This window comes from Rhinichthys klamathensis, unplaced genomic scaffold (genome assembly GCF_029890125.1).
Source record: "Rhinichthys klamathensis goyatoka isolate OS25496 unplaced genomic scaffold, OSU_Roscu_1.1 h1tg000973l_1, whole genome shotgun sequence".
NCBI classification, from domain to species: domain Eukaryota; kingdom Metazoa; phylum Chordata; class Actinopteri; order Cypriniformes; family Leuciscidae; genus Rhinichthys; species Rhinichthys klamathensis.
Window position 1 is genome coordinate 426,380 of NW_026607285.1, and position 13,260 is coordinate 439,639.

Genomic DNA, 13,260 nt, shown 5'->3' on the forward strand with positions numbered 1-13,260 from the left:
GACATATTATTTTAAGTTTGCAGACACTTCGTATTTAAATTGATTTATCAAATAAAGCCACTTAATTTTTATTTTTGTAAACATATACTCTATAACCAAAATGTATTCATTTTACACTTGTATCAAGACAGATCTTGTTTATAAATTATGGTTGCACCACCTGGAGGTAAGAAGAGGAAGTGTAATCATTTGGAATGATGTTAAGGAGTTTGGTTAGCAGAGAAATTTAGTTTTCTGATTTCCTAGGTACAAAACAGGTAGTTATATTTTCAAATGCGATTTGTAGACATTTTATTTCCTGCCTGGTTGTAATCATACTTTTACTTATTTGCTGCATGAAAAATCTTTTAAGGGACTTTTAGGTTGTTCTTCCAGCACAATTAAAATTGCTTAAGTCAATGAAACACTACCTCTCTAGACTTTAAATTATTCCAGGTCTAAACGTTTAAGCCTGTCTATAAGTTTCTTTTTTTTCTTTTATATGTGCCTGGTATACACTTTTAATTATAACATTTATCAATGACATTTGAAATATCATTCTTTTTCACATCATTCACATCTTTTTTGTAAAAGCAATGTTGTTGGCTTTTCATCTATCAGGACATAAGAAACCCAAAGGGATTGTATTTTTTCCCCCTCAAACTTCAAAGATGTTAAATTTCCTATCAAATATGCTGAACATCAGATCGACATAAGGGAATCAAGCTAGGGGTTAAATCACACAACACAATGTCTGTGAAACTCTTGGTATTCTAATCACAATGACTGGAAATAAAGTTATTTTTCGTATAATGTTTCCCTGATTTGATGTATAATCACTTCACTCATGACTGAAAGAAGAAAAACTCACAAATGTTGAGAAGCAAAAGTACTGATTTTAATTGGACCAATAAATAGTTCCACCGAATGACCAACACAGGAACGTATCACAGCAGAGAGCCTGCATTATATCAGTGCTTATACAGATCTACAAACTGACCACTTTTTTGAGTGCGTGTATGGTTTGCGTGTGTTCTCAGACTATGGCAAAACAACATTCAAATCTCCAACAGATGATTCAATCCCCATCGATCTAGAACAGTTACCAAAAATGACATTTTATTCTGTTTAAGCCTTTGTAAACAGAAATGCATGGATTTAGTGGGGCCAGGGAGTAACAAAACAGGTCAAAGAAACAAATCAAGGCCCTATAAGTGGACAGCATTTGTTTTGACCTTCTGAAAGTCCAGAGGCTCTGCCCAAGACACTGCTGGATGGGTGTGGATTAGTGGGCATGTTGGGGTCTACCACGACCTCTTCCTCTGCCAGCAGATGCTGAAGGGCCGTCAGCAGAGGAGCGAGGGTTCTTGATGGTCTCATCTACTGAGAGGATGAGGCACGCGGCCTCAGAGGCAGCGGTCAGGGCATTGATACGCACAACAGAGGGCTCCCATACACACGCTTGGAAGTTATCCGCTATGTCTTCATTATTTATGTCCACTCCATACCACATGCCACCCTAGAGGAGAGGGAGATTATGCAAATGTACATTACAACATTGACATTACATAAAAACATGACATTAAATTAACATGATCAAGAATGACTTGTGTAGCTACCTGTGCATGCTTGGCCCTCAGTTTATTTAGGATATTGGTAGCATCAAAGCCTGCATTGTCACACAGCTGTCTGGGAATAATCTCCAGGGCTTTGGCATAGGCTCCGATCAGCAGCTGCTGCTTCCCAGGAATTGTTCTAGAATAATCCCTCAGATACTTCGAAAGCTCCATCTCAATAGCGCCACCTCCAGCAACAATTGAGTCATTCTGTCATGGGGAAATAGGAGCCAGTTAATATACATTTATATATTTCAATTTGTCTCCCCCTGCTGGCAGTTCTTAAAACTTTCTGAAATGTCAGCATGTCATGATTCCCTACCAGCATTTTTGATCATTTTGCACAATTTCATGGGCACCAGAACATTTTGTTGTAAGCATATTTGAACATATTTGAATATATCGTGAGGTGTATTCTAGCTTCATGCTTTCTTTAAATCAATATTTGAGGGCAATTTTCATAAAAAAATAAATAATCAGAGAATTTTTCCTTTTTGTCAGGGAAATGTGGAATCGAAAATTCCATCAATGGCAGGTAAGAGTTAATGAGGACATTAGTGCTCTTGCATGTCATTCAGCTCACTATACATTGGGAATCAGCATCCATCTGAATTAGGGGTGGAACAGTACAGACATCACGGTTCGGTACGATTTCGGTACAATGGAGGGAAAAGCAAAACAAAAACGCAGAAGGCATTGTATTTTTTAAATAAGTTTTATTAAGGCATAGAACCAGTTTATTTGTAGTGCACTGACAATAGTTTTATATAATTAGTTAATTCATTAAATTAATAAAAAGACAAAAAGACCTTGCGATATGTTTGGTAATTGTACCTGAATTAATTTCAAATTAATTTGCTATATTTCAGATCAATATATTTGTTTTCCTTAATTTTAATTAACATTATTAATTAACAATGTAACATTATTATCATCTGAATTATAAATAATTGATTTCTGTATAAAGAAATCCTGCAGCCTGTTCATTATGCGGTGACACCAAACGCGAATAGAGCGTCAAATTCGCGTCTATCGCGTCTAGTTCGACGCTAGTCCAAAGCGAATAGGACGCGCGTATAAAGCCAACGTTTGAAGTGAACGCCTGCTTAGAGCTAAGCCGATGGTACAGATTATGTGTCCCTAAAGAACCCGCATATCTAACAGTAGTTCCGCATTACATTAATTAATTTGCACGCGAGTTTTATTTATTTTTATACCGTGTATTCTCTGTGTAAATTCGTGCACCGAACCGTGACGCCCGTACCGTTCCACCCCTAATCTGAATTCATTAGCATCCCTCTGAATTCATGTTTTTATTATTATTAACTGTACATGTTTAGTAGTACATAATTGAGCATTTGATCATTTCTGTAAACTCATATCAGCTGAATGTAATGCGAAGGAGATGGACAATTCGGGGAAACAAATTAATGGGAGAAACTCAATATAGTGGTTGTAGGAATGTAAGTCCTGCGTTTCAATCAACAGCCAAATGCCTTCTTAAAAGAGACAACAGCTATTTGTTTACCCTGTAACATGCATTGCAAAAATAGCTTTGATTTGGCTGATAAGACAAAATGCGTCATAATTTTTAAGATTTTAATGCTAATTTGAAGTGTTATCTTAATACAATGTTTTCAGCAGTCTTTCCCCACAAGACCTACTAACTAGCCAAAGGAAATCAAGGATAAGATCAAATCTGCAGTTGTAATAATCTGTAGCAAGAGATGCTTAAGTTTTCCCCACCTTGATCGCTCTGCGCACAATCATGATGGCATCGTGCAGTGAGCGCTCTGTCTCTTCCATGAACTGCTCTGCTCCGCCCCTCAGGATGAAGGTGCAGGTCTTGGCTTTCGGGCAGCCTTTAAAGACATTGTATCTGTAATGGAATACACATCGTTAGTATGGAAAATGTTTATGTGAAATAATTTATCAAATTAAAATCTCTCGTGTTATGGACATAATTACATCTTGTATTAACGTAAAAAGAAATAAAACATACCTTTCTCCTCCAACCTGCACTTCTTCAAAGAGCTCACACAGTCCAAGCACATCATCAGTCAGGGCACCAACACTGGTCTGAATCGAGCCGCCACAGGCCTGGAGGACACAATACAACTGCTTTAAAGGGTAACTAAACCCTAAAACAACTTTTTTTAGTTAATGATCTGTAAGACTGGGGCTTTATTAATGCTGTTCATTGATTCGAGTACATTTTTTGACATTTGGTTTTAAATTGTTTTAATTCTACAATATATGGTGTAAAAAGCAAGGGGGTAATCCACCAGACGGAAACTGAAGCCTCCCTGGGGGCCGCCATTGGTTAAGCAAGCCATCACCTGCTGTTAGCATTCCATTGACTCCCGTTCATTTTGTTGTCACTTTGACAGAGAATAACTTTACATCTGAGGCGTTTAAAGACTCCATTTCTCCATTGTTTATTTCTAAAGAAACACGACAATGTATAAAAGGCTCCATTATCTTGTATCTTACGTTATGGCCCTGTAGAAGCAGTTTTTGTAAAAATAGGCTAACGATTGCGTCATAACCACACGACTCTCTGTCGCACAGTAGAAAATTACCGTATAGACAGGAGGAGAAGCTCGCGGGCAATCGGGGGACGTGGAGGGATAAAGTCAAGGGAGAAGCCCATAGAGAGTCATAAAGTTGATCCTGCTCAGGTGCACGCACCCCCTCCTCTGGACTCTGCCCACTTTTCCAGCATTTTTCAAATATTGCCAGTGGGTGGAGTCAGGCTCTGACCAGGGGTTGAGTTACCCTTTAACAACTGCATGGTCACCAATACATCAGGACCAAAACATCATTCCATGTGCATAAGGGAACAGATATCGGTCATTAAAATTACTCACAATAACACTACAGAGTTCTGCAAGGATGACACATTTTTATAGGCCAAAACTAGAGTTGTTCCGATTCCGATACTAGTATCGGAAATGCCGCCGATACCAATAAAAATTCTGGCATCGGTATCGGCGAGTACTTCTATCCACGTACCGATCCGATACCATTTTCTTAAACAATAACTAGTTATACACGCTAGCTTTGCGTAACGCTGCAAATCGGAGCTCAATTCTTCTTTGCTGCTCTAAACAGTGGTTGCTTGTGGCGACACGGGAAGTCGTGCTGTTGCCACACAAGCAACTACTGTTTAGAGCAGCGAAGAAGAAAACGCGCGTGCGCCCTGCAGTATGTCCGCTGTTTAGCAGTTTTTCAGACTGGACAACCAGCTAGTAAAACGGCGACATGTCTCATATGCCATACTGCAATTTCGAGGGGTGGAACAAGTATTAGCAACTTCAAGTAACACCGAGTAACCCCGCAGAACACGATTACACAAAGGCAAGGGCAGAGAAGGATGAGCCGCGCCAGAATCAACAATCTCTGAAAGCTTCATTCAAACGAAGAGAAATGTTTTCAAAAGACAGCCAACGAACGGTAAATATAACCGACAACATGTAAGTTATTACGTTTATTATTCTGGATGACCAGCCGATGTCAAAACTGAAATGCCGTTTATTTAACAAAACTGTTTATGGACCTTAAATTATAAAGAGATAATTTTCTTATATTATTCATAATTATTTTTTTTAGATTCCTAGATTTATTTGTTGCACTTTTTTTATACAGTTATATATTGTAAATCAAAAATACCTTTTTTCAGTTTACAGTATTAGATGTGTGGCTGCATTTTAAGTTCTTTTTCACTTAAGAAAGATAAATAATATATTGCTGTGAAATGTATGTCACAAAATAAAAATACTCTAGTTCACTATGTATTTGTTCATGTTTAATTAAGGGATAAGTCTGAAGCACACCATAAAATAATTCTAGCAATTCATACAGTGCTAGTATGAATTGCAGCTGTATAGATACTATACAGACCCAGGTATCGGATCAGTACTCGGTATCGGCCAATACCCTGAGTCCAGGTATCGGAATCGGGAAGGGAAAAAGGGTATCGGCACATCTCTAGCCAAAACCCAGAAAAAACGGAAGCACTTCTAGTTCCATCGTCCTTAGTCAATGGGTTTTTTAGTTAAATACCAGAAATAAGTCTAAGACTAAAAGCTTAACAGTGGTGATGGTCATGCGACCATGGTGTAGTTCATTTATAGCCTATGTTTAGCTGTTTACTTCAGGAGATTCTATTTATTCTTTAAAATTCACATAAGTTGTCAATTTTATCATGATGACCAAAACGTGCAAGAATCAAACTTGTGTTGGTCATGAGCTAATTTCTGCAATAATCCAAAAGGGATTAACCCAATTGGGTTTTGTCAAGAGAAACAGGGTGATGCTAACTTTCAGGTTGGCCTGAAAAATACAGCATTACTGTAATGCTTTATTACAATGCTAAAAGAAACCCAGAAATGACTGTTTACTCAATATAAACACAGACTGGAATTAAATCATGACAGATGTACTGATACACAATCATACCATCATGGTTCTCTTGAGATCTTCCTCCACAACACGGCCTGCACAGAACAGATCTCTGTCTGCAAAGTATTGTGTGGCCACATCTCCGATGGGCAGCTTAGACAGCACCACTTTAGCGCCAGATTTGTAGATCTTCTCCAGCTTATCGTACAGAATGTTCCATTCAGCATCAACAATGGCCTGATATTCCTGCAAACAGCCACATAAACACGAGGGGATTCAACTTTGTTTACATGGGCCCTGATGGTTTACTGAAATAAGAATCTGTTACAGAAAATATTGGCTTGCGGACTTTAGCGCTAGTTAGTATCACTTCAATAAAATAACTTGTAGAAGCTACAGAAATCAGATTTTGCCACTTCAGTTAAAACATCGCTCCAGGTTAAAATGACAACTACACCATCAGTAACTGTTTCAATCCTTCTTGAACCCGAGCTGCTCATGGCCCAGTCCTTTCGTTATTCAAAAATTAAAAGGAATATACTTGACAAGTACATTAGAAAACCTGTGACAGTGAAGAGCAGCACTGACCTCCACAGAGTTCACGCGAACCTCAGCATTGTCCTTCTCTGCCTTCAACTCCAGCTCAATGTTGAGCAGTGCGATCTTTGGGTTCACATAGCGCTTGGGCTGCATCTCAAAGCCAGCATAGGAGAAGGTCTTCTTGAATGCAACACCAGCCACAAGCTGAGATTCCTGATAGACAGCAAAAACAAAAGAGTGTAAATTTAAGATCTGCAAGATCCTTCTAAGAGCTGCAATTTGTAAGAAGAGAGAACCTTTGTAACGAATTGCAGTTTAACTATCACAGATTGAACGTTTTTTGTTTTGCCAATTTACACATTCAAGCAATTTTAAACCATTGGGTGAACGTTAACGGTTGAGAAAGAAATGTATCATTAAAAAGGATCAGTGCATTGGTCTTAAAGTGACAGCAGCCTATAAATAGGCTACCTGCTGCTGTCTATGTCATTAATGTTAATCAAAAAACAAAATTCTTTAACAAAGATTAATTACTTTTAATTTATACAGCAAATACTATAGTGTTATTTCATATTTAGGCCTAATTATTACATTTCTGTACTTGAATTCTATAGTTTTATATTTATCTATGCTTGTAAATAGTATTTTTTTCCTTATTATTACTACCCCCCCATTACCATTTTTCTTGCTGATCCGAAACATTATCCCCTCTGTGTCTCGAAAACTGTAATATGATCCGAACCGTGAGTTTTGTGATCCATTGAACCTCTTTTTTTTCCCTGTAACAATTTGCAATGTAAGAAAATGTATGATGCCTAGTGTCCTAAAATGTGTGAAAAGACGTGTCCAGACTCTAAGTTGTAATGACTAGTGGTGGAACGGATCACAAAATTCACATTTCGGATAATTTACGGTTTTTGAGCCACGGATCGGATCATTTTTCGGATCAGCAAAAAAAAATAAACCTGCCTGTAGCATTAGTAATCTTGAAGACATTGATTAGCTTGTCTGAATATTTTTGCAGATTTTCTTTATGAAATCATTTTTCCTTATTTGAATATGCTGATTTCCTTTATGGATATGCAAAAATTCCTTTAAATCTAGAGCACAGCTCCCTCTCACCTCCAGAGCTCCACCCTGGACCTTCTTCACTCCAATCATCTTCAAAGGCAGCAGATCGTCCAGCATCATCACTGCATCCACCACCATCTTGGAGAAGAAATCCTTCTGTCCTGCGATCAGCTTTGAGTTCAAAGCCGTAGATGCACACTTCTCCAACAACCTCCTTTGTTCCCTGTGGTGGCAAGAGAGGACTAATGATCACATCTGTGACACTAACACATGCCTATGGAATATCACACAGGGTCTGGACTCACTGCTCGTCATCCCTTTTGACGGTAACAGCGATTTCTGTGATCTTTTTGACGGCAAGCAGGGTGGCGATGCGGAAAGCTCTGATGATGGTCTGGGGGTGAAGCCCTTCCTCCACGTACGGCTTCAACTGCTTCAGAAACTCAGCAGCAAGCAGAGTCACTGAGGTGGTGCCGTCACCAACCTGAATAAACAAAGAATGTTGAGGATACATTTAAATGTATTTAACTAGTTAAAATATAATTGCGCAATTTGAGCACAACTTGCTCCATATCAAGTTCTAATTAAGGGTACGTTTACACGACAACGATAAGCTTAAAACGGAGAAGTTTTTTCTTTGAGTTCTCCGTACATGTTTGCATACACTGCGTAAAAGTACACGAGTGGTTGAAAAGACTGTGAAAGTAATGCAGTTTCAATATATTGACAACTGCTCTCTCTGGGTCAACGACAGAGCGAGCAGATTTGAATGTTCCGGTGTGAAGTATTTGTCATTTATGAATAAGATTGCGTGGGTGTTTGAATCAAGATCGTTTAAATTTAATCGTGCAGCTCTATTATCTCTTTATACTCTCTCTCTCTCTGCGTTGATATCTGACGCAAAACGTATGAGTATCGTGAGGGCCAGTGCATTAATTACTATTTTAATATTCATGAGGTGAGATGTCGCTATTAAAGAATAAGCTCCTAGCACTTCGCCCACACATCGCACCAGAACCTAAACTTAGGAATTTCGCACGGTTCCGGTATTTTTCAAAAACACTAACACGATTTTCGGTTCCCAACCAGAACCATTTCCTTTCAAAGCAGACTAAATGTGCAGACACAGAGGAAATCTTACCTCAGCATCCTGAGATCTGGCAATGTCTACCAGAGTCTTGGCTGCAGGGTGTACAACTTCCAGAAGTTTCAGAATTGTGGCTCCATCATTAGAAATAGTGGCTTTGCCTGCAGGATAACATCATGTTAATCACAGCATGAAGCAGAGAATTACTCTAATATATCCAATACTTCCCAATAACACAACACCTGTTTATGGAAGAGCAGACTTACCTCTGTTATCCACCACAAGCTTGTCCATGCCACGGGGGCCGAGGGTGGTCCTAACAGCCTCTGCCACAACCTGGCAGGCATTGATGTTGCTGACGAGCTGCGGGACCCCCTGAGAGGAGTCTGTGCCCTCCTTCAGGAGGATGACTGGAGTGGGCTGAGAGAAGACATTCAAGGGTCATAATCAATGCAATATCAAAATTAATTGAGTCATTTAAAAAAAAAAAAAACGTTTTTAAGAGCAGAGCAAAGAAATTTTGCTTTATTTACAATAGAAATCTCTACAATATTTTCCAAGACTATAAATTAATATTTGAAAATGCACTGATTTTTCAAGGTTTTCCATGACCATGGAAGAGTTTTGACAGCTCCTGTACAGACAATGTAATTGATTATTTGTGTAAGTTGTACACAACGCTGCGAGGGCTTACAAATAAATTCTACAATGTGTGAAATAGTAATATCTGCTCATTACTTAGTTATTGCAGTTAAACATCATGTCGTCATGCACAGAGAAGCGCTAATAATATCTCTCACTTTGTGGCACTATGTGCTAAAAAATAATGCCTGGCTTTTAATCAGAAATAAGCGTTTTATAAAGTCACAGTTTTATCGTAGTGACTTTTGAGACGAACAGCATTAAAGGGTGTAACCGGTTAACAGTTCACTACCTCTTTCTCCATTACCGAAAGGATGCTAAACTAAAGCCTTAGCATTATTTAGCTACAAAAACTATTGTGAAATAAAAATGTGTAAATGAGTAACGTTACATATGCCGTACAAAAGTGATCGTTTGCACGTTGCGTCGTAATGCACATCTCTAAATTCTGCCTGTCATCCACAAACAGAAGAATGAATCGTTAGCAACCAAGCTACCTAGCATCAATGTAAAACTTTAGGTGTATTATCGCATTTAAAATAAAAATAATCTCTCAGCCATGTCCTTTATGCTTTATTCTCTCCGGACGTTTATATCCCAACACTAGGAGAAGAGTAAATAGCTAAGATGACGATGGATTTGAAAGTAAAAGGCATGAATGCGAACTCACCATCATGTTTGCGTTGCGGTGTAGAGGAGGAGGACGGTGCCGGTGAGATACCCACAATGCAACTAGAACTCTCTAGAACACGAGACGCGACTGTTGTTGGACTGATGACGGCCGTCAGGGGGCGCTATTACTACAGTTTTCATGTTTCTGAATCCTGCTGCGCAACCAAGATGGAGGATCCCCCTCTCCCAATATATTAACTTAATTCATAATAAATAAATAAACAAACAAATAAATAAATAAATAAACGGACAAATAAAAAATAGTGGCTGCACAAATAATTATTAATTAATTATGTATCAGTTATTATTATATATTTTATAACAATAATTTATTTAAATATTAATTTATTTATTTTATTAAATTTGTATTATTATTTATAATATTACAAGTAAACAAGTAAAGGAATAAAATAAGCAAACTAACCCTGCAGGCCACAATATGTAAAATGGCTGCTTTGCTGCTGTACTGTATGCCTTTGTAAAATAGTAATTAAAATTTACTAAATAAATAATTCATATGTAATATAAAAGGTAAAATTAAATTTCCACAAGGAAACATAATTGATGAAGTAGGAAGAATGTGGTAAAACTATTTGACATTTAGTATATTTTATCCTAATTGTTTATTAATCAGTTTCACAGTTTCTTACATTTGTTGTTCTTACATAGGCCTACTAAAATAGTAAGTGAGTATAAATAAATAAATAAAAGTTTTGCATTATGAAATGAAAATTTACATAAAAAAAAGTATGTGGTTTGTTTACATACAATAAATTATTTAAAAAACCTAAAACAGCACAGCAAACTTGAAAAACAAACAATCAAACAATGATAAATAAATAAATAAATAAAAAAATTGCATTATGAAAGGAAATTGTATTTATTTATTTATTTAATACATTTAAATAAATAAATCAAATAAACTCTATATGAGATTAGGGATGGATGAGATTGAATAGAGGTCATACATGTTAGGGATTTATGCAGATTATAGATCTCTCTCTTTTGTCTTACTCCCCCTTCCACCTGTGCCTGTTATTTATATCCTGTATGGACCTATTATAGATTTTTTTAAGTTTATATAGATTTTTATCTCATTTGTCTGCCTCTGTCTTATCACCGGGCAAGCTTTATAATTTTTATTGCCTTAACATTATTCACGTTTTCTTTTTTGACCACAGAGAGATTATCCTTCAGAACAATACGATTCTGGGCAAATTTAAACCAACAGGCAAACATGCTGACGGTTAAGATATACGTCACAGCGTTTAAAGCACAAATAACAACGCTCAGACTTCTACTCTTTTTCTCTCTGCTTCCCGCATACACACACCCATGTTCAACAAGGCCTGGTTTTAAGCACTGTGTTCTTTTCTATATATTTAAGATGTCTCAGATGTAACAGTATATGTGGATCATTCCCCCCCAGTGTAACTACAGGCTGCTGTGGTTTGCAAGCAGTTCTGGATAGTGAGGGTGGCGCATGTTTCCCTGTGATGTGTCTGCAGTCTGTGGCTGAACTCTGAGCTCTCAGGGTTCCCTGTTTTAGACACATGTAATTATCAGACGTTATATATACCCGCCCTGCCTCGCCCTTATGGAGGGTACCTTTTAGCTGGGATATTTCTGGCATCTATGGCAGTTGACCCACCCATTTGTGAGACTGCACAAGCTGAAGATTCAGCGCTATATGTAAAATGCACCAGCCCTCATCCAGACACACAGAGATCTCTGAAAAATATACAGTAGAGCATAACCTGCCGTGCTGCATAGCCAAGACTGGTCAAGCGAAGCGCTCTGAATGTGATTTGAATTGTCAGTCAAACCCTTCAGAGCTGAGCCCTCATTGACAACCTTTACAAATTAAATCAGATCTCAGGCACCCTGCCTTAGCGCTCAAAACAGACCTACCACAGATCTCATTCGGCCTTTGTGCCCTCTCTCTCCCTTTCTATCCCTCTGTCATTATCAACCCTCTTTCCAATCTCTCCTCCTTTACTGTACCCTTTAATGTGGCCATACCACGTGTGTCCTCTGTGCGATGGAGCTCAGGCTGTAATCACAAACACCAGTGATGAATGAGGGCTACTGGTGGCTTTTGACACCGACAATCTTTTCCTCCCAGTCTATTACATGGACCACCAAGCACTGGGTGCCTAATGTGGTCTAGATGATTCCAACTAGCACAGAAATCCAGCTATATATTGGTGAGATAAGGCTGGGTAGTTCCAAATAGTTCCATTCTAGGAATACTGCAAACAGTAATTTAAACATGACACAATGTTCTGCGAGATGGATGTGCATTGGGTTCACGCATCTTTAGACATTAAAGAGCAGTGCAGTGATTTGGATCCAAGAACTGGCAAAGCGGGACTGAATCAGTTAAGCTCGATTTTTAATTTGCGACAAGAGTGTGCATGTGCATTCATGCATATTTCTTGTTCCCTTATTTTTGAACTAATTCCCATGTAAATGGCCACACATGCACACGCAAATCCATGGCCCAAATTGTTGTGCATGTGCAGGCCATTAATCTGAACACTTGCATCATGCTTGACAATTAAAAAGCCAATCCATCACAGCCTAATCAATACCGTCTCACTCTGAGGTGCGGGGGTGTTTGTCCTAATAACTGGTTTGGGACTTGTCATTTATCTTTCTATAACAAATTGCGTGAGCTTGTATATGTGTCTGTACTTGTACACCTATCTTTGTGAGGACCGATTTGGGTTTTAGACCATTTGAGTGTGGACAAAGTGAGGAAAATTAGGACATTTTGGCTGGCCCTCACTTTCTGAGACCTATTTAAAGGCCTGTTTGAGGGTCAAGACTTGGGGATTGGGTTAGGGATAAGATTATTATTAGGTTAAGGGTATAGGTTTATGGCAAGGGTTCCAGTTAAGCACTCAGTTGTGATGGGTAGGGTTAGGGTAAGGAGCTAGAGATTGCATTGCCAATGAAAGTCCTCACAAAGATAGATGTACAATAATCTCTCTCTCTCTGTGTGTGTGTGTGTGTGTGTGTGTGTGAGAGAGAGAGAGAGAGAGAGAGAGAGAGAGAGAGAGAGAGAGAGAGAGAGAGAGAGAGAGAGAGAGAGGAGAGAGAGAGAGAGAGAGAGAGAGAGAGAGAGAGAGAGAGAGAGAGAGAGAGAGAGAGAGAGTAAAAGGAAGATGGATGATCTCCCTTATTAAATATTTGGATTATATGATTTGGCTGAGCCAACCACCTATAGGTGCTGATAGTAAGGAT

General features: G+C 38.4%; 1 protein-coding gene across 1 annotated transcript; it reads right to left on the minus strand.

Annotated features, from left to right (window-relative positions):
- Positions 1-855: 855 nt before the first annotated feature.
- Positions 856-10,115, minus strand: cct7 (chaperonin containing TCP1, subunit 7 (eta)). Its single transcript, XM_056244411.1, has 11 exons — positions 10,010-10,115; positions 8,964-9,117; positions 8,752-8,858; positions 7,916-8,094; positions 7,662-7,833; positions 6,588-6,752; positions 6,057-6,245; positions 3,598-3,695; positions 3,342-3,474; positions 1,599-1,805; positions 856-1,498 (listed from the first exon to the last, which is right to left on the minus strand). The coding sequence occupies exons 1-11, from the start codon at positions 10,013-10,015 to the stop codon at positions 1,265-1,267; spliced, it is 1,644 nt and encodes a 547-aa protein (XP_056100386.1). The 5' UTR covers positions 10,016-10,115; the 3' UTR covers positions 856-1,264.
- Positions 10,116-13,260: the final 3,145 nt, after the last annotated feature.